General features: G+C 43.1%; 7 protein-coding genes and 1 long non-coding RNA gene across 8 annotated transcripts; 6 read left to right on the top strand and 2 right to left on the bottom strand.

The window, feature by feature from the left end:
* The first annotated feature begins 91 nt into the window (after positions 1-91).
* On the top strand, positions 92-1,098 carry LOC138412244 (histone H1-like). The gene has a single exon (XM_069535695.1). It carries the CDS (start codon positions 443-445, stop codon positions 1,040-1,042), a length of 600 nt encoding a protein of 199 aa, XP_069391796.1. The 5' UTR covers positions 92-442; the 3' UTR covers positions 1,043-1,098.
* Positions 1,099-4,307: 3,209 nt separating this feature from the next.
* Positions 4,308-4,776, bottom strand: LOC138412380 (histone H2A). Its single transcript, XM_069536128.1, has one exon. It carries the CDS (start codon positions 4,768-4,770, stop codon positions 4,384-4,386), a length of 387 nt encoding a protein of 128 aa, XP_069392229.1. The 5' UTR covers positions 4,771-4,776; the 3' UTR covers positions 4,308-4,383.
* Positions 4,777-5,086: 310 nt separating this feature from the next.
* On the top strand, positions 5,087-5,745 carry LOC138412281 (histone H3). The gene has a single exon (XM_069535817.1). It carries the CDS (start codon positions 5,120-5,122, stop codon positions 5,528-5,530), a length of 411 nt encoding a protein of 136 aa, XP_069391918.1. The 5' UTR covers positions 5,087-5,119; the 3' UTR covers positions 5,531-5,745.
* A 6,488-nt stretch (positions 5,746-12,233) lies between these two features.
* LOC138412256 (histone H2B) lies at positions 12,234-13,009 on the top strand. Its single transcript, XM_069535727.1, has one exon. The coding sequence runs from the start codon at positions 12,256-12,258 to the stop codon at positions 12,628-12,630; it is 375 nt and encodes a 124-aa protein (XP_069391828.1). The 5' UTR covers positions 12,234-12,255; the 3' UTR covers positions 12,631-13,009.
* Positions 13,010-16,447: 3,438 nt separating this feature from the next.
* LOC138412464 (histone H1-like) lies at positions 16,448-17,259 on the top strand. The gene has a single exon (XM_069536402.1). It carries the CDS (start codon positions 16,578-16,580, stop codon positions 17,199-17,201), a length of 624 nt encoding a protein of 207 aa, XP_069392503.1. The 5' UTR covers positions 16,448-16,577; the 3' UTR covers positions 17,202-17,259.
* Positions 17,260-18,014: 755 nt separating this feature from the next.
* On the top strand, positions 18,015-18,402 carry LOC138412473 (uncharacterized). Its single transcript, XR_011244835.1, has 2 exons — positions 18,015-18,122; positions 18,347-18,402. It is a non-coding gene; the product is annotated as an uncharacterized lncRNA (long non-coding RNA).
* A 4,302-nt stretch (positions 18,403-22,704) lies between these two features.
* On the bottom strand, positions 22,705-23,235 carry LOC138412472 (histone H2A). The gene has a single exon (XM_069536411.1). The coding sequence runs from the start codon at positions 23,218-23,220 to the stop codon at positions 22,834-22,836; it is 387 nt and encodes a 128-aa protein (XP_069392512.1). The 5' UTR covers positions 23,221-23,235; the 3' UTR covers positions 22,705-22,833.
* Positions 23,236-23,422: 187 nt separating this feature from the next.
* LOC138412465 (histone H3) lies at positions 23,423-24,117 on the top strand. The gene has a single exon (XM_069536403.1). The coding sequence runs from the start codon at positions 23,569-23,571 to the stop codon at positions 23,977-23,979; it is 411 nt and encodes a 136-aa protein (XP_069392504.1). The 5' UTR covers positions 23,423-23,568; the 3' UTR covers positions 23,980-24,117.
* The last annotated feature ends 2,901 nt before the right edge of the window (positions 24,118-27,018 follow it).

Raw genomic sequence — 27,018 nt, 5'->3', positions numbered from 1 at the left:
TCTGAACAAACATGTGGAGCAGCTGGGAGACGGATGTTGGTGGAGCTGTGGTGCTTTTCAAGTCATTTTAGGAGAGAAACGAGTGGGAAAAGCCGCCGAGCAGCGCTGCTCACCGCGGTGAACGGGTGAGGTTTGGAGGCTCCACCGACAAAATGCAGAGAGCATCAGAGCTCTTCATGACTTCAATATGAAGACACACAAGTCCGCTACCTGCTTCCTCACTGTCAGCCTCCAGCACCGCTCACCCACTGATGTTTCACTCGTTTATCAGTGAAGAGAAAATACAAGTGTCTCGGCGTTCACACTGCACACAGGAGCCACGGCTGGATTGAGTCTCCACGGTTCTCATGGTGTGTTCAAGTACCGCCTCCCGATCGGGACTCTCCATCAGTCCGGTCACTCACTCCGATAGTTCCTCGTTGATCTAAACTCAGAGACAAAGATGGCAGAAGTCGCTCCAGCCGCCGCCCCGGCCAAAGCGGCCAAGAAGAAGGTCGGCCCCAGCGTCAGGGAGATCATCATCGAAGCCGTGTCCGCGTCCAAGGAGCGGAGCGGCGTGTCAGCGGCCGCCCTCAAGAAGGCTCTGGCTGCCGGAGGCTACGATGTGGAGAAGAACAAGTCCCGCGTCAACACCGCCATCAAGGGCCTGGTGATCAAGGGGACCCTGGTCCAGACCAAGGGAACCGGGGCCTCCGGCTCGTTCAAGATCAACAAGAAGGTGGAGCCCAAGGTGAAGAAGCCGGTCAAGAAGGCTGCTCTCAAAGTGAAGAAGCCCGCCGCCAAGAAACCCCTAGCGGCTAAAAAGGCCAAAGCAGCGGCAGCCAAGAAGCCAGCAGCCGCTAAAAAGTCCCCGAAGAAGGTGACGAAACCAGCAGCGGCCAAGAAAGCAGCCAAGAGCCCCAAGAAGGTGGCGAAGAGCCCTAAGAAGGTGGCAGTCAAGAGCCCCAAGAAGGTGGCGAAAAAGGCTCCTGCAGCCAAGAAAGCCCCCGCGAAGAAGGCTGCCAAACCCAAAGTGAAGAAGACAGCAGCCAAGAAGAAGTGAGCTGTCCTCACTGTGAAACATGTTCATCCTGCTAAAAGGCTCTTTTAAGAGCCACACACGTCGATCCACAAAGAGCTGCTTCCTCATCAAACATCACCACTGTCACTCACTGGCAACACATATGTAGAGACTGACTTCTTAACTAAAGAGAGTCGAGTTAGATAGAAACATGTTCAATATTTATTTGTTACAATGTCAAGTTATTTAATGTCAAATACAAACACATTTAAAATATCTTTAGACACTGAAGGAGAAGCAGGCTACTACTGACACACACACACACACACACACACACACTGGGCAACATCATGTGCATCGATTTCAGCTTTACATCATACATTTATAATTTAGATTTTCTTCTTAACAAGTATTAATTTGTCATATTTGGTTGTGTAGAAACATATTTATTGTCTTACTGTATATTTATCTTAGTAAACGCATAAGAATGAGTCAGTTATTGACTTTGAGCTGCTTAGAATTGACGATATCCACATGAGAATATGTAGTAACATCCGGTTTCCAAGAGATGGCGCTGTCCTCCAAATCTGTGAACCAGAACACCGTCCACTACCATGATGAAGTCTCCTACATGTCCTGTCAGAAGCTTTGTTTTCCAGTAGGTCAGCTGCTCCTGTTTTATTCTCATCTAATGATTCAAACACTAAGTTAATTTGTTTCATGTAAATATCAACAGATCTTGTGTGGAAGTAAATCTAAGTAACTCCCACCTGAAGATTGTTTTTCAAATCTTGACTATGACTCTGCTTGGGTGTGTCCACATATAGTCATTTACACCCAGTGCTCACATGTAATTGCTCAATAGCAATTTAGTTTTTCAGATTTAAAAGAGTTTCTTTCAAATCATCATCTCTTTACCTTTGTATCTAAACCTCTCGAACCCTATCCTGACTTGTTCTCTCCACCTTGACAACAGCCCTGTGTAGGTGTGTTCACACACTTGGAGCTCACGTTAAAACCAGAGACTGTATATAAAGATGGGCGTAGTGTCCGTGACGTCACCCGTTGGTTTCTGAAGAGCGAAAATGAGGCTCGCAGTGGGCGTTTCACCCAGCGCCATCTTGCCGGGGCCTGACTCCTCCTAGTTCCTGGCTAACCCATAAATGGGCAAAGAGGAGGCGCGCGAGTGGACGCTAGGTGGGCCGAGTGAAGACTCACAACTGAGCCACTCCCACAGAGCTTATCGTTACCTGGTTAGCTCAGGCTATGAGCTAGGCTAAATGCTACCCGCGACTGCTAACCGGCTAGCGCTGCGGTGTTGTTGCTGGGATGGTCGAAGTCGTAACATCGAACCGAGCAGAGGTAAGTTACCCTGAAACTTTACAACAAGAAAACCTATTGATGTATCTATTATCATTATCACACTACATATACTTACAAGCCTCAAGTGCTTTTTGATGTTATTGTGGTAACTTACCGTTTATTTAACACGTCTAATGAACAGTTTGAAGCAAGTTAACTACTTTTATTAAAGGCTTGTGTTTTGTCACTTAATTGTAATGTTAATGAGTTAATATTAATAAGCTGCATGTGTAAGTTGCATGTGATGAAGACTTGTATAACCGCCATTACTATTACAACCTCTTTTTTTTAGCCTGTTATAGAATTCACAGTGAATTAGACTCAGTGCAATGTGATTATAATCTCCGCACACCACTGTTGTAAACAGTTCTGGTCCACATGATAATAATATGGAGTCAATTTCTATATGATTTGATAAACTTTAGATACAAAGTGTTGTCTTTTCTTTTTTGCCTTAAGAGACAGAACACGGTCAGCACAGCTGTGTTCCTCAGGTTGTCCGTCCCTAATAAAATGACAGGAAACATAAAGGTATGGCATTATTGCAGAGATAAGTGTAACTTTCAAACAAAGTCTGTGTCCTTATATTCTGTGGATATTCAACAATGTATTTGAATATGGTTTGGGATTAAACAGTGTACTACAAAGACAATGAATGTGCAGTATGGAGTTCTTTCACATTAAAAGTATTGGATATATAATGTAATGCATCATGTGCAATAATTTGCTTTAATTGTTAGCAAGTTATGAAAACAGGTCTATACCTGGTAGGTAAAGTGTTCATTCATAAATAAAGTCCAGCTCAACAAGTTTCACACTGCAGCATCTGCACTAACGTTATTTCTGAACCAATAATCTAATAAAACATTATTACTGAAGTTACTCACAGTAACGTAGTCAAACCAAATAGTTTGGCGAGCTGAACAACTTTACATAACGTTAAATATCTAACTTGGTGGAGCTCATTCACAAACCTCTCCAACCCTATCCTGACTTGTTTTCTCCACCTTGACAACAGCCCTGTGTAGGCTTGTTTACACAGTTGGAGCTCACGTTAAAACCACGTCTGACGAAGGCTACTAACTTTCAGAATATAATTTTAAACTACCAAATTAGACACATTGTTTCAGGACCATGGACAGAGCAGTAAGTTGTGTTTAGGTGCTGTACTTCAACAGTTTGTTTCTCTGAATGGATGTTGTGGAGCAGAGCGCAGCCGCTTTACACTTCAAGTCTCTGTGGAAACAGGCTACACATTTAAATACACACGTAGGGGAGAACAGAGTAAGATGAACCAGTCAGTCATGCAAAGTGAATTCATCATGTTCATAACCTCAAAATAACTGTTGATCTGAGTTACTGTGTGAACCAGTTTTGTGAAAATGGTGGATGTGGGATAAATTGAGCAATTGAGTCATTGCTCACAGATTTCTTACACACATACAAACTGTAAAAGTATATGTATGTGTTAAAATGTGTATTTAATGGATACCTTGTTGGCTAATGTCATGTTCGACAACATTTTTTAACTACACAAAAGTACATGTATACATACATTCTTTCTGTTTCTAACACAAAGAGGTCATAATTAAACCCTTACTAAAATGTTTGAGAAACATGTTGAACAACAGTAAACAAACATGGTTTTACTTAAGAGTTTTTGCCTTTGTTAAATTGATGGAATATATATGTTGTATCAGTTATTAATGTGGCACCATTTACCCATAGAGGACTCAATTTACCCATCACTATGATCATTTAACCCACAACTTGAAATAATTTGTCAAATGACTTTTTTTTTTTTTTTGTTTTGAATGGATCATTGTCCTGAAACAATAATCACAAGTCGTTTATTTGCTATGGGTACCCAACAACCTGAGGTATAACATATGTACCGTGTTTGTTCAGTAATTGTGTATTGTACAAGTTGGTGGGGGACATGAGGAGACTTGCTCTTTACCAGAGGTGAGTGTGTGGCTCTTAAAAGAGCCTTTGTGTTGGTGGTTTCCAGCAGCTTCGCTTTACTTGGACTTGGCGGCCTTCTCGGTCTTCTTGGGCAACAGAACAGCCTGGATGTTGGGCAGCACGCCGCCCTGAGCGATGGTCACTCCGCCCAGGAGTTTGTTGAGCTCCTCGTCGTTGCGGACGGCCAGCTGCAGGTGGCGGGGGATGATACGGGTCTTCTTGTTGTCGCGGGCGGCGTTTCCAGCCAGCTCCAGGATCTCAGCGGTCAGGTACTCCAGCACAGCCGCCAGGTAGACGGGGGCGCCGGCACCGACGCGCTGAGCATAGTTGCCTTTGCGCAGCAGCCTGTGAACACGACCGACGGGGAACTGGAGCCCAGCGCGGGACGAGCGGGTCTTTGCCTTCGCTCTGGCCTTTCCGCCTGTTTTGCCTCTTCCAGACATTTTCAATTTGTTTCCTGAAACACGTTAAGAGAAACTGCGGTAACCAGCTCGAACCCTCGATTATATATCAGCGGATCGCGCGGGACGGATCATGCCAGACCAACCAGAGAAGAAGACTCCAGCGGAGCAGGGGGGGGGTCGTTCTACACTTTTTTCTCCAATAAGCAGCGGGGACTCGGGCGGTGGGTCGCTCCTTTCGGCGGCGCTGAGCTTCAGGAGGAGCCTCTCACCAATCAGGACCCGGGGATCTGAAACTGCGTCACCATTTCGCAACAAGCTCCGTCGTTTAAAATCAGAGTGTCGCTGCTCTACTTCACTTTTTCTCCCGATCAGAGAGAGAACACATACAATGGCAAGAACCAAGCAGACCGCTCGTAAATCCACCGGAGGCAAAGCCCCCAGGAAGCAGCTGGCCACCAAGGCTGCGCGTAAAAGCGCCCCGGCCACCGGCGGCGTGAAGAAGCCTCACCGTTACAGGCCCGGTACCGTGGCTCTGAGAGAGATCCGTCGCTACCAGAAATCTACGGAGCTGCTGATCCGCAAGCTGCCCTTCCAGCGCCTGGTCAGAGAAATCGCCCAGGATTTCAAGACCGACCTGCGCTTCCAGAGCTCCGCTGTCATGGCTCTGCAGGAGGCCAGCGAGGCTTACCTGGTCGGCCTGTTCGAGGACACCAACCTGTGCGCCATCCACGCCAAGAGGGTGACCATCATGCCCAAGGACATCCAGCTGGCCCGCCGCATCCGCGGAGAGAGAGCTTAAACTGCTACTGCTGCTCCACTGACGATAACAACGGCTCTTTTAAGAGCCACTTCACTGCACTCAAGACAAAACTCCTCAGCTGCTCTCACTAGTTACTGACTGATCATAGCTCTAGAAGCTTTCATCAACACATAATCAACAAATATCAGTGATGTTGCTCATGACAGTCATAGCATTTAATTCATTAAATTAAAAGACTAATAATATGAATAAACCATTTCACTTTCAATCACACTCTAGATCTGTCAGACCATTTTTAAATTTATAATTACAGACCACACTGATTCTGGACATACATTCTATTTTTGTATGTGTTGATCAGATGACACTGTCAACATCTGTCAAGAATCAGCTCCTGTGACATTTCATTCACAGCCATGTGTCAGTACAACAGAGGAACGTTATCAAAACTTCACTCACACTGTTGATTCAATGATTACTGTAATGAAGGGTGGGGGGGTCTCGAAACAGCGAAAGAGTAAAACAGCATAAGAGTGATTATATATTGTTTACATAAGGGACAGAGGTCAGAAGGTGAATTGACACAGATAAGAGATCTGCACCTGAAAGCATGAGCTATGGAACAAAATAATCCAATACATATCTAAATTGAAATACATGTTTCTGAACTAACAGAGTTAAAAAGAGGGGTTGGGGGTCTATATAATGAGATTATTAATGTAAGTGAGCTGCCATTTCAGTGACTGAGGTTAGGACAGCAAGACAAACTGTGCAAGACGCCCTTGATCTGATCTTCCAAGATGAGGAAGCAGATAGTGATTTGAAGGAGGATGTGTCAGAGCAGGAAGACAACATGAAGGAAAACTACAATTACAGCCATTCTGATGACGACATTTATATCTTCTGACATATGACATTAAAAATGTAACAATATTTTTTACCAGTCCTCTTCTGTCCGACCATTATAATTAAAATAATCTATTGACAACACTGATCCTGGACACAGCTCGTGTTTAGTAGCAAACTTACCTAGAGAGTAGTTCACTTCCTCCTCTGGCAGGTCTGTTCAGCAAAGTTGTAAAACATCCTTGTTTGAACAGTGTGCATCAATGACATTGTGAGTTATCATCACTTATACCTGATGTGTTTCATTATGACACTGGTTGTCAATATAATACTTTGTTTAGAAGCTCGTGTGATAATTAGCATGCTATTAGCTTCACCCAGGAGGTCCTGAGCTGAGTGAATGTGCAGGTGTGTACCCCAGCTCATATGCTACACCTTGTCATTTATGTTAGTGCCTGTTTGTTTAGTCAAATGTTAACTTTCAATATAGCCTGTCATAATGCTGTATCATTTGCATGCAAACAATTTGATTTCTAGTTATTCACATATCCTCTTTTATTATTTCTCTCTGTAATCATTCTGTAGCAGTATAATGCTTGTTGCATTCAACACAGACTGGTTGTGATTGTTCTGGCAGCTGGTTGTTGCTTGTGTCCAGGGGCAGATGTGGCCGCTCTTGAATGTGTTGATCTGAGGCTCTGGGGGAGTTGCATGTATCTTGCATTGTTCAGGAACAGGTGACCAGTCAACATTGTGTACCTGCAAACATTAACGTTTGGAACACCATGGCTTTCTTTAAAAAACTCATACTCATCACACCCCCACAACAAGTCAGACAAGCACCTGGTGAAATTACAGACAGATTCTCAATTTTCGAAGCTTGTCATCAACACTTCCTCTCCTCTGGTCTTTCATCTGATATGACTTCAGAACCTACAGCTGATTCTCTTATTGTTACTGTTTAAATGAAACCTTAATATCTACCGTCCTACATCCAAAGTCCTGTGGGGGCGCTTTATAGACACTTTATATACATGAGGTAGGTGAATATGTATGTGTATATAGTATATATCCAGAGGCAGGTTGAACTTCCTGAGCTGGCAAAGGAAGTTCATCCTCAACTGGGCCTTCTGGTGAAGGTGTCGATGTTGGAGGCCCACTTTAGCTTTTGGTCCTGCGAGATTGTGGATCACTGAAACCTGAAGGTCTCCACAGCAGACACAGTGCTGTTGAGGATGGTGAGGGGGCAGTGTGGGGGGGTTCCTCTTGAAGTCCAGCATCATCTCCACAGTTTTGAGATTGTTCAGCTCCAGGTTGTTCTGACCACACCAGAGGACCAGCTGTTCAACCTTCCATCTGTACACAGACTCATCACTGTCCCTGATGAGGCTGATGACTGTTGTGTCATCAGGGTCAACATTTATTAAACAGGATTGTGGGATTACTCGGCCCACTCCGGTAAAGTACAGGAGGAGAGAATGGCGTTTGCAATGTCTTTATTTCGGTTGCCTATTCTGGCAACCACACACATATATTTACTCGGGTCTCTCAACCCACACACACACATCCACACACTTCTGCTTGCTGCTCCGGTCTCGGGATGCCAGCCTACTACAAGAGAGAGAGCAAAACCAGGTTACCAGCATGCTCTTATTGATTGCCTGATCACCTGATTCTGCACCGGCTGAGCCACTCCTCCCTGTTGTCCAGCAGTTGGCGCCCTAACCATACCCCACCGCCACAAGGATAGACAGGATATTGGATAAATTGCAAAATAAAACATATTTAGGTCGACTACATTCTTCTTTTATCCTGTTTGTGGACTTCAGCTCCGCATTCAACACCATCGCCCCAGCTCTTCTCCGTGACAAGCTGACACAGCTGAGCGTGCCTGAGCCCACCTGTAGGTGGATCTCTAACTTCCTGACTGACAGGAAGCAGCGCGTGAGGCTGGGCAAGCTTGTCTCTGAGTCCCGGACCATCAGCACTGGAGCCCCACAAGGTTGTGTGCTCTCCCCTCTACTGTTCTCCCTCTACACCAACAACTGCACCTCCAGCCATCCCTCTGTCAAACTCCTGAAGTTTGCAGACGACACGACCCTCATCGGATTAATCACCAATGGGGACGAAGCCGCCTACAGAGAGGAAGTTAACAGCCTGGCTTCCTGGTGCAGCCAGAACCACCTGGAGCTGAACGCTTTGAAAACTGTAGAGATGGTAGTAGACTTCAGGAGGAGCCCAGCCCAAACTGCCCCCCTCAGCCTGTGCAACTCCCCAGTTAAAACAGTGGAGTCCTTCAGATTCCTGGGGACCATCATTGCACAGGACTTGAGGTGGGCGGAGAACATCACCTCCGTCACCAAGAAGGCCCAGCAGAGGATGTTCTTCCTGCGGCAACTGAGGAAATTCAACATGCCGCAGAAAGTGATGGTTGAATTCTACACAGCCATCATTGAGTCCATCCTCACCTCATCAATCACCGTCTGGTTCGCTGCCTCCACTGCCAAGGACAAGGGCAGACTGCAGCGGATCATAAGGTCAGCTGAGAAGGTCATCGGCTGTGACCTGCCGGCCCTCCTAGACCTGTTCCACTCCAGGACCAGTAGGAGAGCAGGCAAGATCATTGCTGATCCTTCACATCCCGGTCACCACCTGTTCCAGAGACTTCCCTCCGGTAAAAGGTTTCGGGCCATCAGGACTAAAACCTCTCGCCATCTGAACAGTTTTTTCCCCGTGGCAGTGGGGCTCACAAACAAGCCCCCTGCATCACACTGACTCTGCACCGCACTGACTCTACCCCACCACACCCCACCACCTGCACATAATTTATAATTTATTACTTATATACTACTGGCACTATCACCAATCTCTGCACCTTCGCACAGCACGTGCCCATAACCCTGTGAATCTGTTAATGTATATATGTATATTCTTTATTTTATTTTATTTTATTTTATTTTATTTTATTTTATTTTATTTTATTTTATTTTATTCTATTTTATTTTATTTTATTCAATTTCTTACATATTGTTGTTTTTTATATTGTTGTTTTATGTACATAAGTAGTGCACCAATGACACCAAGGCAATTTCCTGTATGTGCAAACATACTTGGCAAATAAAAGAATTCTGATTCTGATTCTGATTCTGATTCTGATTCTTTTATTTACATGTGCCAGAGCCAGATGTTTGGCATCTGTTCTAGGCTGCCAGTTCATTAATGTTTGGAGTTAGATTCTTTGCTGTGGAAACCCTCAAGATGTAGTGAGGGTGTGCATCACTGAAGCAACTTCTACAGCTGCATCATCGGGAGCATATTGACCAGCTGCATCACTGTGTGGTACGGCAGCACATCTACTATGGACCGCAAACGCCTGCAGAGAGTGGTGAGGACAGCAGAACAAAATCATCAAGACCTCACTGCCCTCTCTGCAGAGCATTAACCACCGCAGGGTTCAAAGGAGAGCTGCCTCCATTCTTAAAGACCCCACCCACCCTCAACATGGACTGTTCACACTTCTACACTCAGGCAGGAAGTATAGAAGTGTTAAATGTAGGACAACCACACTCAAAAACTCTTTCTTCCCCACTGCCATTAGACTCCTAAACAGCTGACAGGAGTCTACAACCTACCTCACAAACTGCAACACTGGTCTGCACTTTAACATAAAGTATTCCATTTGTACTGTTTAAATTGATATTATATACATTTTATTTAATTTTTCACTGTTACTGTTCAATTTGCACTGCTCAGTTTTGCACAATCCTCACCTTATTCACCTCATTCACCTTGTTTCTGCCTTACTTGTAACATGTTCATATCCTTATTGTATTTTATGTAAATATTGTATTCTAATGTAAATTTTGGTCGGCTGGTATTCCAGAAAGGACAGCACAATAATTTAAATTCACAGGGAAACGTGTGTTCTCTTGTGTATTTGACAATAAAAATCTTTGAATCTTTGGATCTTTGAATCTGAGACAACTCCTGTGTGGGTTTTTATTCATCTTCATCACAGAGAAAAGCGTGTGGGGGAACTTGATGGGGCCCAGAGAGCAGCACACAGGCTCTGGCTGTGCACTCCGCCTGGCTCTCTGGCCAGAGTGAGATGGAAAGAGAAAGACAGAAGGAAAGAGATAGAGAGAGAGAGTTTCCTGAAAGACACGCTGAAATTGATTGGGCAGGCACTGGGATCTCTGCAACGCTGGAAAAACTTATATCATATCACCCAATACTCTGCGAGTGAGTGGAGAGGAGCACTCAGTCTGTGTGCCTTCTTATTTGATAAAGCTTTTAGCTCAACCCTGAGCCATAGTCATCAATAGTTATACTGCTATAGGCCTAGACTGCTGGGGGATCACCCATCAGGCACCAGAAACCAGCACCTACTCTCTTCTTCTCTCTCTGCCTTGGGTCTTCTCCTCCACTCCTTAGTTCATGCTGTTTGGCTCTCTGGAGCCCGTCCTGGCTCGGGTCCTGATGAGGGATGGACCTAGTGGAGGTCGCCGGTCAGTAGCAGGGCTGACATGAGGGTCACGCAACCACCAGCATTTTCACCTGAGGACCTTTAACCTTTGGAGCCATGGGTCCACCTGCTCTGCATGTTGGACCATGAGGGAGGCAGGAGTGCCCAGGGGGACCGACACGCCCTTGGAAGACCATGCCAACGTCCACGTGGAGATTCCCGGGCTGCATTCAAGCCCATGACCTGAGACTGTGAATCCGACCCGACCTTTTTTTTACCCTATTTCTTTTTTCTCCACTCACCCCAAGCGGTCCTGGCAGAGGCCGTCCAGACCGAGCCCGGTTCTGCCAGAGATTTCTTTCACCTGGGAGTTTTGCCTGCCCACTTTGGCTCATGCTTGCTCTGTGTGGAACAAGTTGAATTTAGTCTTTTTTAAGATCTTGGACTTTTGTGCAGCTCCATGAGACAACTGTTTGTTGTGATACCATGCTATATGAATACATTTGATTGATTGATTGATTGATTGATTGAGAGTCTCCAGGGACTCTTTACACATGGCCATGGATTGTTTAACCGGATGCCGTCTGGGAAGTTGCTCATGTCATTAAAATGCAGAACCAATAGACTGAGGAACCGCTTCTATCCAAGGGATGTCAGAACACTGAACTCAAAAATGAATTGTTATACTATTCAACCACAACTTCCTCTTTTTGCAGTATTTTGTATAGTTTTAACATGTTTTTCCTGTAAACATGTTCATTTTTATTGTTATATTTATTCATTTTTTTACTAAATGCTCCTTTCAGTGGTAGCTGCTGTAATTTTGCAATGCTTCATTGTGTGATGGCATTAAAAGCATTCTATTCAATTCTGTTCTATCAACAGAACCAATAAATCCATCGTCATTAGCAGACTCATCACACAAAGCCTCTTGATACAAACTTCCAGCAGTGTTCAGATCACTGGACTTTACTTGTGTATCACAGGAATGTGGGAAAATGTGTCGCCTTCAAGTTTATGTCCATTCACACAGAGTGTATTATGCAGAAATACTAAATGATTCAGTCAGTTGTTAGGAATGACTGCAACAAGAACACATTTCTATTAGTCTTCTTTGAGATAATAGACATGATGTCTTTATCAGGTCGCTTTAGTTCAGATAGTTTGAAATGATACTAATGTGATACTAACATCAATAATAAGAACATATATAGTTTCAGACATCATGCATTTCTTAACCCCCCAAATGTTCCAGTTCATCTTTACAGTTCAACCTCTGTCAGCAGCAGAATAATGGACTCTGGACATGGAGACACGCCCACTGCTGTTTCACTGATGATTAACATTCAGCCAATCACAGAGAGGGAACAGCACAGCTATTTTACATGCGTTGTGTTCAAATACAGCCTGTTCACTGACGACTTCATTCATTTGATCGAATAATATCGTGACGATGCCTGAACCAGCGAAGTCCGCGCCCAAGAAGGGCTCCAAGAAAGCGGTGACGAAGGCCCCCGGTAAGGGCGGAAAGAAGAGGAGAAAGAGCAGGAAGGAGAGCTACGCCATCTACGTGTACAAGGTGCTGAAGCAGGTCCACCCCGACACTGGGATCTCCTCCAAGGCCATGGGCATCATGAACTCCTTCGTGAGCGACATCTTCGAGCGCATCGCCGGTGAGGCCTCTCGTCTGGCTCATTACAACAAGCGCTCCACCATCACCTCCAGGGAGATTCAGACCGCCGTCCGCCTGCTGCTGCCCGGTGAGCTGGCTAAACACGCCGTGTCTGAGGGCACTAAGGCCGTGACCAAGTACACCAGCTCCAAGTAAACCACTCTGGAGACATGACATCAAACCAACGGCTCTTTTAAGAGCCACACACTTTCTCTATGGAGACAAACTGTCCTGACTCCAACAACATGTGCACCAACACTCAAATAGCCACTTTACAGGAATGTTTTCTTGTTGCAGTATTTTTCCACAAATCAGATCACAAGGAGTGAATTCAGTGATTAACAGTGTGAATGGGCATGACAATAAATATATGATGAGAGACAGAAACTTGAAATTGACACATTTTCCCACTGCTGGAAGTTTGTGTCAAGAAAACATATTTTGTGATGAGTCTGCTAATGAAAAACATTTGATATTTCACACATTGAAAGTCAGGACATTGATAAGTATTGATACTTTTACTTGTTACTACTATTCAAACAGCATCTAGGTTAGAAAGACATGCCCTAGCATTGTTGGGGAGGAACAACACATCCCTCTTGAGTGCAGAGTGTTCTTATAGAAAAGTTAATGCTGGGAAGGAGCCATGAAGTCAACGAGGAATACAGGTGTTTAAATAAAAAACGTTTTCGATTCAGAAAAAGGAAACATTTTCTTTCATGTAGTACAGCAGGATCTGTGGGTTTTAACAAATTAATCAAGTTCCACTCCACCACCCATCATATGACTGTGGTCCAGTCTGCATCCTCTTTCTGGACAGTCACATAAGAACATGATACTTTACCAATCTGAAATAGTGAAGGTTCAATATCCATATTAGAGTTAAGGTGTAAATGTGGATATGAATGTTGTGTTGTTATACATGTTGGGTTGAAACTAACTACAGAGAGAAAATGAAGCAAATTGTTTTCATTCTTGTGCTAACCTGGTTTATATATGGTTGATCATATTTTCATCAGTGATCAGACCCTGATTGATTGTTGTTCTCTGGAAGAACTAGTGATGAGTGTTGAGCAGAGGATGTGAGCTCTCATTGACTCAGTGTGTGGCTCTTAAAAGAGCCGTTGTGTTGTTGAGCTGTTGAAAGTGAGTTTATCCACCGAAGCCGTACAGAGTGCGGCCCTGTCTCTTCAGAGCATACACCACGTCCATGGCGGTCACGGTCTTCCTCTTGGCGTGCTCGGTGTAGGTGACAGCATCGCGGATGACATTCTCCAGGAAAACCTTCAACACGCCGCGGGTCTCCTCGTAGATCAGACCGGAGATACGCTTCACTCCGCCACGGCGAGCCAGGCGGCGGATGGCGGGCTTGGTGATTCCCTGGATGTTATCACGGAGAACTTTGCGGTGACGCTTTGCGCCTCCTTTACCGAGACCTTTTCCTCCCTTTCCTCGTCCAGACATTTCTCTTCAGTCAGATGAGATCTAGTCAATAGTGTGATCCGCGGGAATCACAGCTATTCATAGGCTGCATGAGGACGTGGTAGAAGACAGAGGTGGACGTATTCCTCCTCTGTGGGTCCGCTGATAATAAAGTCTATGGTGCACTAGCGCCCCCACAGGAGCAGAGGTTGGATGTAGGACTGTAGATATTAAGGTCTGACACTTGACCAGTTTTGTGGAACAGTAGAACTGTAGCACGTTCCCGTCAAGTAGGAATAGAGTCTGTAACAAGCTTGGTTAAAGATAAGAGTTACATTAGGACTGGTTAGAGAAGTATAACACAAAGCACATAGAGCACCGAGGGAAATGGTTCAGAAAGCTGCTCTGCATGTCTCCCCATGTCTGATGAACCATCAGTGGTTCTCACACGACAGTTATGGTCGGTAGATTAGGCTCCAAAGCAGAGGGAAGAGTTTTAATGATTAGAAAAGTAGATGTTATGGTGACCTCGATATCATCTAAACAACCAATATAAATATGTGTAAAACATTGATACTTCAAATATTTTGTTCTACACATCTAAAACAGCCTGGGTCCTGGGTGTACACTATGCATCCAGGTCATTGAAAATAAATCATGAATCAAATGTGAAGCCAAAAAATGAAGTTACCTTTTTTTTTTAATATAAATTAGAGATGTTAAACATGTAATACTGTCAAAATGACCCCAAGGACAATAGGAGGGTTAAAATGAGAACAAATACATAACAATCTCACAATGAATAGGACCAATTGACAATGTAACTGTTTGTCTTTGTCCATGTCCCTGAAACAATGTGTTTAATTTAGTAGTTTAAAATCATACTCTGAAAATGTGTAGCCTTTGTGAAATGTGCTTTTGATTGTATCTCCAAGTGTGTGAACACATCGATGCAGGGCCATTGCCAAGGTTGGAAATAATATACAACAAAAATGACACATAAGTCTATTCCTGTGTCTTCCAGTTAGTCATAGGTTTGAGTTGTTGCTCACTATGATGTAAACACCTTGGTCAAAACTTGACTTTAACCCAGACTGCACACTACACTTGATTTAAATGTTAACATCTGCAGCTCCTGCTAATGGAAGAGTAAAGTACAAGAGTCACATTTATAAGATAATAGTGTCATGAAACAAATACAGTGGAAGGAGTAATTACAAGTTAGAAATACACACAATGAGTAGAAAAGTAGAAGTCATCTACTAATAAAGCTTGGAAATATTGTTTGGTCTTGACCACACAGCAGGCAGATTTATTGTTATCTTTTCAACTGTGTCTTTGCTTTCCTACCTTTGTGTCATGAGTTTAAAACTGAGATGAACAAAACACGGTTGTTGTAGTTTTGCTATGAGCTTGGATGGGGTGAGAGGAGGGATGAGGGATATTGATCTTGTTTTATTGTAGATATCATGGAAAACACTTGTTTTATATTGTTTGTTTGTAAAGTACTAGGTAAATGAAGTATGTTTAAATGGATAAAAATCCATGTTTACAGGCTAATTTACCCACAGCAATCTACACAAACTCAGACTGCACACGTGTGTATATTCTGGATACACAGAGTGTTTGTTGAGACTGAGGTCTTCATTTGTAATATGAATATGTTACTGGCTATAAAAGTCTGAGACTATTTGATCTATAGATCAATAGCTATCAAACTGACAGCTTGACAGAAATGTATCTGAAACACACAAAGGGAATAATTTAATATATGAGACCAATAGTTTTTGATAAACCTTTGTCATTGTTTAATGATTATTATTCATAAATAATGATGAACATACTATACAAACACTTGTATCTTTAAAATGAAGAACAAAAGTTTTTACAAAATCGCACAATAGGAATAACAACAAATTCCCGTACATCATACACATGTTCTAATAAATGATGGAACCTGTTGAGTTTTTGTATTAAATGAAAGAGAAATGTGGCCCAATATTAATGAGATCATAGTTTAAAGTGAATATTTAGTAAACTTGACAGATGGACATGAAATGTAGCTCTAATGATAGAATGACTCTCCAGCATCCTCAGCATGAAACGTTCACGGCTCTGATAGAAAGTCTGGCTCCACTTCACCATGAGCCTCGGCCATCAGCGGTGTGTTTGCTGCCTGCACAATAACCTGACTTTCTTCCAAAGGATCATCAGCAGGTGCTTGTTGTGACTCGGTCTCTCTGAACAAACATGTGGAGCAGCTGGGAGACGGATGTTGGTGGAGCTGTGGTGCTTTTCAAGTCATTTTAGGAGAGAAACGAGTGGGAAAAGCCGCCGAGCAGCGCTGCTCACCGCGGTGAACGGGTGAGGTTTGGAGGCTCCACCGACAAAATGCAGAGAGCATCAGAGCTCTTCATGACTTCAATATGAAGACACACAAGTCCGCTACCTGCTTCCTCACTGTCAGCCTCCAGCACCGCTCACCCACTGATGTTTCACTCGTTTATCAGTGAAGAGAAAACACAAGTGTCTCGGCGTTCACACTGCACACAGGAGCCATGGCTGGATTGAGTCTCCACGGTTCTCATGGTGTGTTCAAGTACCGCCTCCCGATCGGGACTCTTCATCAGTCCGGTCAGTCACTCCGATAGTTACTCGTTGATCTAAACTCAGAGACAAAGATGGCAGAAGTCGCTCCAGCTCCAGCCGCCGCCCCGGCCAAAGCGGCCAAGAAGAAGGTTGTGAAACCAAAGAAGGTCGGCCCCAGCGTCAGGGAGATCATCATCGAAGCCGTGTCCGCGTCCAAGGAGCGGAGCGGCGTGTCAGCGGCCGCCCTCAAGAAGGCTCTGGCTGCCGGAGGCTACGATGTGGAGAAGAACAAGTCCCGCGTCAACACCGCCATCAAGGGCCTGGTGATCAAGGGGACTCTGGTCCAGACCAAGGGAACCGGGGCCTCCGGCTCGTTCAAGATCAACAAGAAGGTGGAGCCCAAGGTGAAGAAACCGGTCAAGAAGGCTGCTCCCAAAGTGAAGAAGCCCGCCGCCAAGAAACCCGTAGCGGCTAAAAAGGCCAAAGCAGCGGCAGCCAAGAAGCCAGCAGCCGCTAAAAAGTCCCCGAAGAAGGTGACGAAACCAGCAGCGGCCAAGAAAGCAGCCAAGAGCCCCAAGAAGGTGGCGAAGAGCCCTAAGAAGGTGGCAGTCAAGAGCCCCAAGAAGGTGGCGAAAAAGGCTCCTGCAGCCAAGAAAGCCCCCGCGAAGAAGGCTGCCAAACCCAAAGTGAAGAAGACAGCAGCCAAGAAGAAGTGAGCTGTCCTCACTGTGAAACATGTCCATCCTGCTAAAAGGCTCTTTTAAGAGCCACACACGTCGATCCACAAAGAGCTGCTTCCTCATCAAACATCACCACTGTCACTCACTGGCAACACATATGTAGAGACTGACTTCTTAACTAAAGAGAGTCGAGTTAGATAGAAACATGTTCAATATGTATTTGTTACAATGTCAAGATTAAGAAGTAATTTAATGTCAAACCATCAAAATACTATCAAGTCGTTATAAACATCTTAAAAGACACTGTGAAGGAGAAGCAGACTACTACTGACACACACACACACACACACACACACACACACACACACACTGTGCAACATGATGTCCAGCTTTATATAATATAATTATACTTGAGATTGTCTTCTTCTTAAAGAATATATATATACTTAGTTGCCGGTGAGCTGTTTAGAAATTAGACAATATCTGCTTTAAATCATATATTTCTACAGTTAGATTTTCTGATTGTGATATGTGATCCTGACAGACTCTTCACATACATTATTGATATTTTATTTTATTTGTATAGCACAGAATAATAACATCTCAGGGCACTTTACAGAGGCCGTACAAAATTATAGAGAAACCCAACGTTTCTCACAATGAGAAACACTGACGACTGTGGAGTGTAAATGACCATTAATTATATAATTGTTTCTAAGGACATGTTGTTTTCATTTAGTTTCCTGATATGCTTTGAAGCCAGGTTATTATTTAATTAATTAAATTAGACGCTAAATGCGGGACTTTTATTTTGAAAGCGCCTCGCTGTGTATCCAAAGCATCCGTTGTTGTGGATAGTGTGCGTCTGCGTATTAGAAGTGTGACAGCAAGGGGTTTACTGAAAATGAGGAAAAGATAACTCTGTTTACCGAGCACCTGGCTGATAGAGGGCACAAGGTTTGTTTTCATATCACCTCATGACATGTTTAATGTGTAGTTCGAATCGCGGTAACTTTTACGGTTTTGTATACTCTTGATGTAATGTTTTGAGCTAGCGGTACCGCTAATTAGCATTAGCTCAGCTAATGTCCGGTCTGAAGTTAAATGCATTTTGAGTGAATTTATCATACAATGAGGTCATGAAGAAGATAATTACATTTATTGTTATACTTTTTTCATAGCTCTTACGGTGCGTTCAAGTGTACCAGGTTCCTTCAATAAACACTTTGGTCCATCAGTTGAAGAGTCTGATCATCATTCAGCCGGGGATGCTACATGGAGAGAATAGAACAAACTCCCCTTTAACAGAAATACACTTCTAGAACCAGACTCAGTGTGTGTGGCCATCTGCCTCGACTGGTTGGGGTGACACGAGAGACATGTGGGAGAGATGATGAGATCACAGCATCTTACTCACACTGAGCACTCATGCTCTCCGAGTGGTGCCACTGTGATGAGATGTAGTAACACGAGGGAACCAATAGATGGCGCTGCACTACAATATGTGAACCAGAACATCGTCCACTACCATGATGAAGTCTCCTACATGTCCTGTCAGAAGCTTTGTTTTCCAGTAGGTCAGCTGCTCCTGTTTTATTCTCATCTAATGATTCAAACACTAAGTTAATTTGTTTCATGTAAATATCAACAGATCTTGTGTGGAAGTAAATCTAAGTAACTCCCACCTGAAGATTGTTTTTCAAATCTTGACTATGACTCTGCTTGGGTGTGTTCACATATAGTCATTTACACCCAGTGCTCACATGTAATTGCTCAATAGCAATTTAGTTTTTCAGATTTAAAATAGTTTCTTTCAAATCATAATCTCTTTACCTTTGTATCTAAACCTCTCGAACCCTATACTGACTTGTTCTCTCCACCTTGACAACAGCCCTGTGTAGGTGTGTTCACAACTTTCAGAATACAATTTTAAACTACTAAATTAGACACATTGTTTCAGGACCATGGACAGAGCAGTTAGGTGTGTTTAGGTGCTGTACTTCAACAGTTTGTTTCTCTGAATGGATGTTGTGGAGCAGAGCGCAGCCGCTTTACACTTCAAGTCTATGTGGAAACAAGCTACACATTTAAATACACAAGTAGGGGAGAACAGAGTAAGATGAGCCAGCCCCTGTAGCTAGATAACCATAAAAAAGTCAACATGTGACCACAAAATAAGGAAGTGTAGTCAACATTACTCATTCCATCTTTGATTCAGGCACATGGAGAGAGTGGTAAGCTAACCAGAGAGAAAACAAAGTGATGATTGTCATGCTAGGTGAATTCATCATTTCACTTTCAACAAGTATCTTAATTCAAATAGAAGTTTTAGAAATGATAACATGATTATTGAAGTCAGTGTAAGCTACAAAACAAGTTATTTAACTTTAACTGATCATGTTGATGTGAGTTACTTTGTGAAACAGTTTTGTCCAAATGGTGGTTGTGGAGTGATACGAGCCAGTGATGAGGGGGTTAATTAATCCAATGGACAGTCATTGCTCACTGCAGTTACAAACACAAACAGACATGCACACGTACACAAACTATTTCTGTGTCACTGTTACATGTTCATGTTGATGTTTGATCACCGTGTCACAATGCTAATTTAATGGATACCTTGTTAGCCAATGTTAAGTTGAAGTCACACAAACATGTCGTACGTACACAAAGGTACATGTACACATACATTCTTTGTGTAGCTGACACACAAAGGTCAGAGTTTAATCCCTCCCCAAAATGTTTAGGTAACATGTTGAACAACAGTAAACAAACATACGGTTTTACTTTGTAAGTTCTGGCCTTTTTTAAATTGATGACATGGATTCTGTGTAATTGTTGTATCAGTTATTAATGTTGCATCATTTACCCATAGAGGACTCAATCACTATGATGATTTAACCCCCACCTTGAAATAATGTGTGTCAAAGTACCAACTTTAGTTTCATGGATCATTGTACTGAAACAATAATACCTAGGTGTGTTTTATTTTCCATGGGTACCCACCAACCTGAGGTTTATATAATAACTTCTGCTTGAAACAAATACATTTCTGTTTGTTCAGTAATTGTGTGTTTTCCAAGTTGGTGGAGGACATGAGGAGACTTGCTCTTTACCAGAGGTGAGTGTGTGGCTCTTAAAAGAGCCTTTGTGTTGGTGGTTTCCAGCAGCTTCGCTTTACTTCGCTTTTTAAAGTGTGTGTATGTGTGTAAAACTACTTTGACTTGTGTTATTCATGCAACACCTACGTCTGCCTGATGTGGAGGCAGAAGTACTGGCACTCTCCACTTCATCGTCAGAGTCATGCTCTCTCCTCACCTCTGAGATTTTAACAGTGGGGTGTTGAGTTTTAAAATGTCTGTGCAAATTATTTGTGGATCCAGATTTCAATGAAATTAACTTCTGGCAAATATAGCACTTAGCCTTTCTGTCTGCCTCAAGCGAAAAGTGCATCTAAATGCTGCTCCTTTTCCTTGGGCTCATTTTGCAGAATGACGACGGACGGCCCTCCCCCTCTTTCAGGCTGCTGTTCACTGCACTGCCGACTCAGGTGCACTTGCTTTTTGTTTCTATGTTTTTTACTGAGGCCCTCACGTGAAGGGAGCGTGCACAACTTGTTGCATTTATTTCATATGCAATGCATATGAAATAAGTGCTCCTCCCCATGCTCTCTCCGTCTCACTCAGTGGAGGAGCTTGTGTGAGCAACTGTGAACCATAGGTGTGAACTCAGGGAGAGAGAAAAAAAAGAACGGCTCCCAACCAAACGCGACTCAGTTCCCATCGTTCATGTTAATGAGCCAGACAAAATATTTGGTTTGTTCGTGAACGTCACAACTCTAACACCTTAACTCTAATATGGATATTGAACCTTCACCATCTCAGACTATTAAAGTATCATGTTCTTATGTGACGGTCCAGAAAGAGGAGGCTGACTGGACCACAGTTAATTTCTTAAAACCCACAGATCCTGCTAAACTACATGAAAGAAAATATGGTTTATTTTTCTGAATGGAAAATGTGTTTTATTTAATGGTCCAGTGTGTAAGATTGAGGTGAAAGGGATCTACCGGCAGAAATTTAATGTAGAATAATCCTCATGATGTTTTTACTCCTTTGTTTCATCTAAATTGGATGAATTGTAATTGTCTTTACTCCAGAAAAGATCCTTTATATTGAAATACTTCATATTTACATCAAGTGGGTCCTCTCTACGGAGGCTGCCATGTTTTTTTTACATTAGTCCAGACTGGACAATTTAAATAGTTTTTATGTCAATTAAAGGCTTTTTCATGTTTGGAAGGAGAGGGTGAGGTGAGGGGTGTTCAGCTGCGATTTGTTTCCAGGCCTTGGTTTTGGGATTCATTCATGATATAGGTGAGATTTGAACTGATTTTGATAAAATGCTACAACACACTAATTTGATTCCACACAGAATGACTCATTATGTCTGTCGCTCTCTGTCCTGATCCTGACTAGAGATTTATTGTGATATAATTTTCACCCTCAGACTATGTTCATACTGATTCATATGTTTCATTTAAATTTCAATAAACAACCTGATCTTTTATTAAACTGACTCCAGGCTGTGCAACAACATGAACACAGGTGGGTTAGCAATGGAATGTGACCCCCACCCTCATCCCAATGAAGCAGTTAAAGGTCACATTCACACCCAGTGCTCAAGGTGTAAATCAAGATGACTACTTTTTGTTCAGATTTGTATGTAAAAATAAAGTTTGTGTCAAATTATAATCTGTTTACTTTTTATATAAACCTTTTTGACATGAACCTGACTATTGTTTCCAGCTAAAGTCAAACCAGGTCTGACAAAGTCAGCCTGAATAATATGAAACAATAAATTGGACACATGGTATCAGGACCATGGACAGAGCTATACATTGTTTGTATATAAAGTAATAGGTAAATAAATTGTGTTTGAATGAAAACAATTCCATGTTTACAGGCTAATTAACCCACAACAATCAACACAAATATGTACTTGTACTGCATACGTTTGCATATTCTGGATCCACAGAGTGTTTGAGGACAATGGATCTTCATTTGTAATATGAATATGTTACTGGCTATTAAAGTCTGAGACTATTTGATCTATAGATCAATAGCTAACAAAATAACAGGCTGGCAGAGATTTCTCCATCATACACAAAGGGAATAATTTAATATTCTAGTCAAATAGTTTTTTGATGAACCTCATTTTTTAATTATTATTTTATACAAATAATGAACAGTTTTTATATGAAAAACTAAGGTTTTTAGCAAATTAGACAGCAGAAAAAACTGCCAATCCAGTATATCATAAACATTTTCTAATAAATGATGGAACCTGTTGAGTTTATATGACTCAATACACCAATAACTATGACCATTTTACCCCCACCTTGAAATAATGTGTGCAGAAAGACCAACCATTGATCATTGTACTGAAACAATAATAATAGCATGTGTTTGATTTTCCATGGGTACCCACCAACCTCAGGTTTATATAGTAACTTATGTTAGAAACAAACACATTTCTGTACCTTGTTTGTTCAGTACTTGTGTATTTTCCAAGTTGGTGGGGGACATGAGGAGACTTGCTCTTTACCAGAGGTGAGTGTGTGGCTCTTAAAAGAGCCTTTGTGTTGGAAGTTTCCAGCAGCTTCGCTTTACTTAGACTTGGCGGCCTTCTCGGTCTTCTTGGGCAACAGAACAGCCTGGATGTTGGGCAGCACGCCGCCCTGAGCGATGGTCACTCCGCCCAGGAGTTTGTTGAGCTCCTCGTCGTTGCGGACTGCCAGCTGCAGGTGGCGGGGGATGATACGGGTCTTCTTGTTGTCGCGGGCAGCGTTTCCAGCCAGCTCCAGGATCTCAGCGGTCAGGTACTCCAGCACAGCCGCCAGGTAGACGGGGGCGCCGGCACCGACGCGCTGAGCATAGTTGCCTTTACGCAGCAGCCTGTGAACACGACCGACGGGGAACTGGAGCCCAGCGCGGGACGAGCGGGTCTTTGCCTTCGCTCTGGCCTTTCCGCCTGTTTTGCCTCTTCCGGACATTTTCAATTCGTTTCCTGAAACACGTCAAGAGAAACTGAGGCAACCAGCTCGAACCCTCGTTTATATATCAGCGGATCGCGCGGGACGGTTCATGCCAGACCAACCAGAGAAGAAGACTCCAGCGGAGCAGGGGGGGTCGTTCTGCACTTTTTTTCTCCAATAAGCAGCGGGGACTCAGGCGGTGGGTCGCTCCTTTCGGCGGCGTTGAGCTTCAGGAGGAGCCTCTCACCAATCAGGACCCGGGGATCTGAAACCGCGTCACCATTTCGCGACAAGCTCCGTCGTTTAAAAGCAGAGTGTCGCTGCTCGACTTCACTTTTTCTCCCGATCAGAGAAAGAAGGTTAAAAATGGCAAGAACCAAGCAGACCGCTCGTAAATCCACCGGAGGCAAAGCCCCCAGGAAGCAGCTGGCCACCAAGGCTGCGCGTAAGAGCGCCCCGGCCACCGGCGGCGTGAAGAAGCCTCACCGTTACAGGCCCGGTACCGTGGCTCTGAGAGAGATCCGTCGCTACCAGAAATCTACGGAGCTGCTGATCCGCAAGCTGCCCTTCCAGCGCCTGGTCAGAGAAATCGCTCAGGATTTCAAGACCGACCTGCGCTTCCAGAGCTCCGCTGTCATGGCTCTGCAGGAGGCCAGCGAGGCTTACCTGGTCGGCCTGTTCGAGGACACCAACCTGTGCGCCATCCACGCCAAGAGGGTGACCATCATGCCCAAGGACATCCAGCTGGCCCGCCGCATCCGCGGAGAGAGAGCTTAAACTGCTACTGCTGCTGCTCCACTCACGATAACAACGGCTCTTTTAAGAGCCACTTCACTGCACTCAAGACAAAACTCCTCCGCTGCTCTCACTAGTTACTGACTGATCATAGCTCTAGAAGCTTTCATCACCAAATAATCAACCAATATAAGTGATGTTGCTTATGACAGTCATAGCATTTAATTCATTCAATTAAAAGACTAATAATGTGAATAAACCATTTCACTTTCAATCACATTCCAGATCTGTCAGACCATTTTTTTAAATTTACAATTACAGACCACACTGATTCTGGACAGACATTCTATTTTTGTATGTGTTGATCAGATAACACTGTCAAGAATCAGCTCCTCTGACATTTCATTCACAGCCATGTGTCAGTACAACAGAGGAACGTTATCAAAAGCTCACTCACACTGTTGATTCAATGATTAATGTAATGAAGGGTGGGGGGGTCTCAAAACAGCAAAAGAGTAAAACAGCATAAGAGTGATTATATATTGTTTACATAAGGAACAGAGGTCAGAAGGTGACTTGACACAGATAAGAGATCTGCACCTGAAAGCATGAGCTATGGAACAAAATAATCCAATAAATATAAAAATTAAAATACATTTTTCTGATCTAACTGAGTTAAAAAGAGGGGTTGGGGGTCTTAATAATGAGATTATTAAGGCAAGTGAGCTGCCATTTCAGTGACTGAGGTTAGGACAGCAAGACAAACTGTGCAAGACGCCCTTGATCTGATCTTCCAAGATGAGGAAGCAGATAATGATTTGAAGGAGGATGTGTCAGAGCAGGAAGACAACATGAATGAAAACTACGATTACAGCCGTTCTGATGACGACATGTATATCTTCTGACATATGACAATAAAAATGTAACAATATTGATTACCAGTCCTTTTCTGTCCGACCATTATAATTAAAATAATCTATTGACAACTCTGATCCTGGACACAGCTCGTGTTTAGTAGCAAACTTACCTAGAGAGTAGTTCACTTCCTCCTCTGGCAGGTCTGTTCGGAAAAGTTGTTAAACATCCTTGTTTGAACAGTGTGCGTCAGTGACATTGTGAGTTATCATCACTTATACCTGATGTTGTGTTTCATTATGACACTGGTTGTCAATATTCTACTTTGTTTAGAAGCTCATGTGATAATTAGCATGCTATTAGCTTCGCCCAGGAGGTCCTGAGCTGAGTGAATGCGCAGGTGTGTACCCCAGCTCATATGCTACACCTTGTCATTTATGTTAGTGCCTGTTTGTTTAGTCAAGTGTTAACTTTCGATATAGCCTGTCATAATGCTGTATCATTTGCATGCACCGTTCCATTGTGGTCAGATTGTGCTGTAACATCAGTTTGTTAATAAATTATCAATAATTTTTAGTTGCTCATTTAATCATCAATCATCTGAATAAGCTTATTGTTAACAAATTATCAATGATCAACTGAACCAATAAATCCATAGTCATTGGCAGAGTCATCACACAAAGCCTCACACATTTTCTTGCTTGATACAAACTTCCAGCTGTGTTCAGATCACTGGACTTTACTTGTGTATCACATCAATGTAGGAAAATGTGTCACCTTCCAGTTTATATATCTTATCTGTTTTGTTTTAATCACACACAAAACAAGAAAATAAAGTATAAGTATCAAGCAGAAATAAGAAAACACTTGATGACAGTAAAAGTTAACTGGAGCAGTTGTGTCTCTCCAAAGTCTGCAGACAACAGTAATCATCAATAATAAACACAGGGTAACAAGTGAAGAATCCAGTCTCTACTGGGTAGTGCCTCCCTTTGCCGTCAAAACAGTCACAGTTCTTTGTGACATTGATTCAACAAGATGCTGGAAACCTTCCTCTGTTATTCTGATTCATGTTGACTTGAACAAAAACGTTCTGCAGATTTATCAGCTTCACACCGTGCTGCTGATTGTGAATGAAGAAGTTAGTAATGCATTTAATGAATAGAAAAGTAATAGTGATGTAGACATCAGTAATGATCTTCTGGCCCATACTCTGAATTTGTATCTGTGCTGGTTCTTAGGACAGATAAAGTCCTAATAATAAATGAGTTCAATGTTCATGTTGATCTCAATAACAGTCTTCATCATTTAATTCATTAATAGATTCAATTTCACTGTAAATGTAATTAAACCAACTCACTGTTTCAATCACACTCTTGCTCTTGTTCTGACATATGACATAGACATTAAACATCTAATAATATTTCCCCCAAATCTTTTTCTGTCTGACCATTTTTAATTTACAATGATCAGCAAATCTGATCCTGGACAGAGATTTACATAAAGGGCTACTTTAGTAGTCAGCAACAAACATGAGATACTTGAAACATACACTTGAGTAAAAATTTTATTATTCAAGTTTACTGGAGGTTTTAAATTGCTGTGATTAAAATGACTCAAAGGATGAGATGAGTGAGTAAACTTTGTGCATTACATGGGAGCATTGCACTTCATACATTATGATTTCTAGTTATTCACATATCCTCTTTTATTAGTTCTCTCTGTAATCATTCTGTAGCAGTATAATGCTTGTTGCATTCGACACAGACTGGTTGTGATTGTTCTCGGAGCTGGTTGTTGCTTGTGACCAGGGGCAGATGTGGCCGCTCTTGAATGTGTTGATCTGAGGCTCTGGGGGAGTTGCATGTTGTATTGTTACTGTTTAAATGAAACCTTATTATCTACCGTCCTACATCCAAAGTCCTGTGGGGGCGCTAGCGCACCAAATAGTTTATTATCAGCGGATCCACAGAGGAGGAATACGGCCGCCTCTGTCTTCTAGCACGTCCTCATGCAGGCTATGAATAGCTGTGATTCCCGCGGATCACACTATTGACTAGCTCTCATCTGACTGAAGAGAAATGTCTGGACGAGGAAAGGGAGGAAAAGGTCTCGGTAAAGGAGGCGCAAAGCGTCACCGCAAAGTTCTCCGTGACAACATCCAGGGAATCACCAAGCCCGCCATCCGCCGCCTGGCTCGCCGTGGCGGAGTGAAGCGTATCTCCG

This window comes from Paralichthys olivaceus, chromosome 12, assembly GCF_024713975.1.
Source record: "Paralichthys olivaceus isolate ysfri-2021 chromosome 12, ASM2471397v2, whole genome shotgun sequence".
Classification (NCBI taxonomy): domain Eukaryota; kingdom Metazoa; phylum Chordata; class Actinopteri; order Pleuronectiformes; family Paralichthyidae; genus Paralichthys; species Paralichthys olivaceus.
Note: the sequence above shows the minus strand (reverse complement) of the source record. Positions and strands in the feature narration are given on the sequence as shown.

What these genes read in the sequence shown, in the direction of transcription:
- LOC138412244 (XM_069535695.1), top strand. Translation starts at nt 443, where the DNA reads ATGGCAGAAGTCGCTCCAGCCGCCGCCCCGGCCAAAGCGGCCAAGAAG.
- LOC138412380 (XM_069536128.1), bottom strand. Translation starts at nt 4,770, where the DNA reads ATGTCTGGAAGAGGCAAAACAGGCGGAAAGGCCAGAGCGAAGGCAAAG.
- LOC138412281 (XM_069535817.1), top strand. Translation starts at nt 5,120, where the DNA reads ATGGCAAGAACCAAGCAGACCGCTCGTAAATCCACCGGAGGCAAAGCC.
- LOC138412256 (XM_069535727.1), top strand. Translation starts at nt 12,256, where the DNA reads ATGCCTGAACCAGCGAAGTCCGCGCCCAAGAAGGGCTCCAAGAAAGCG.
- LOC138412464 (XM_069536402.1), top strand. Translation starts at nt 16,578, where the DNA reads ATGGCAGAAGTCGCTCCAGCTCCAGCCGCCGCCCCGGCCAAAGCGGCC.
- LOC138412472 (XM_069536411.1), bottom strand. Translation starts at nt 23,220, where the DNA reads ATGTCCGGAAGAGGCAAAACAGGCGGAAAGGCCAGAGCGAAGGCAAAG.
- LOC138412465 (XM_069536403.1), top strand. Translation starts at nt 23,569, where the DNA reads ATGGCAAGAACCAAGCAGACCGCTCGTAAATCCACCGGAGGCAAAGCC.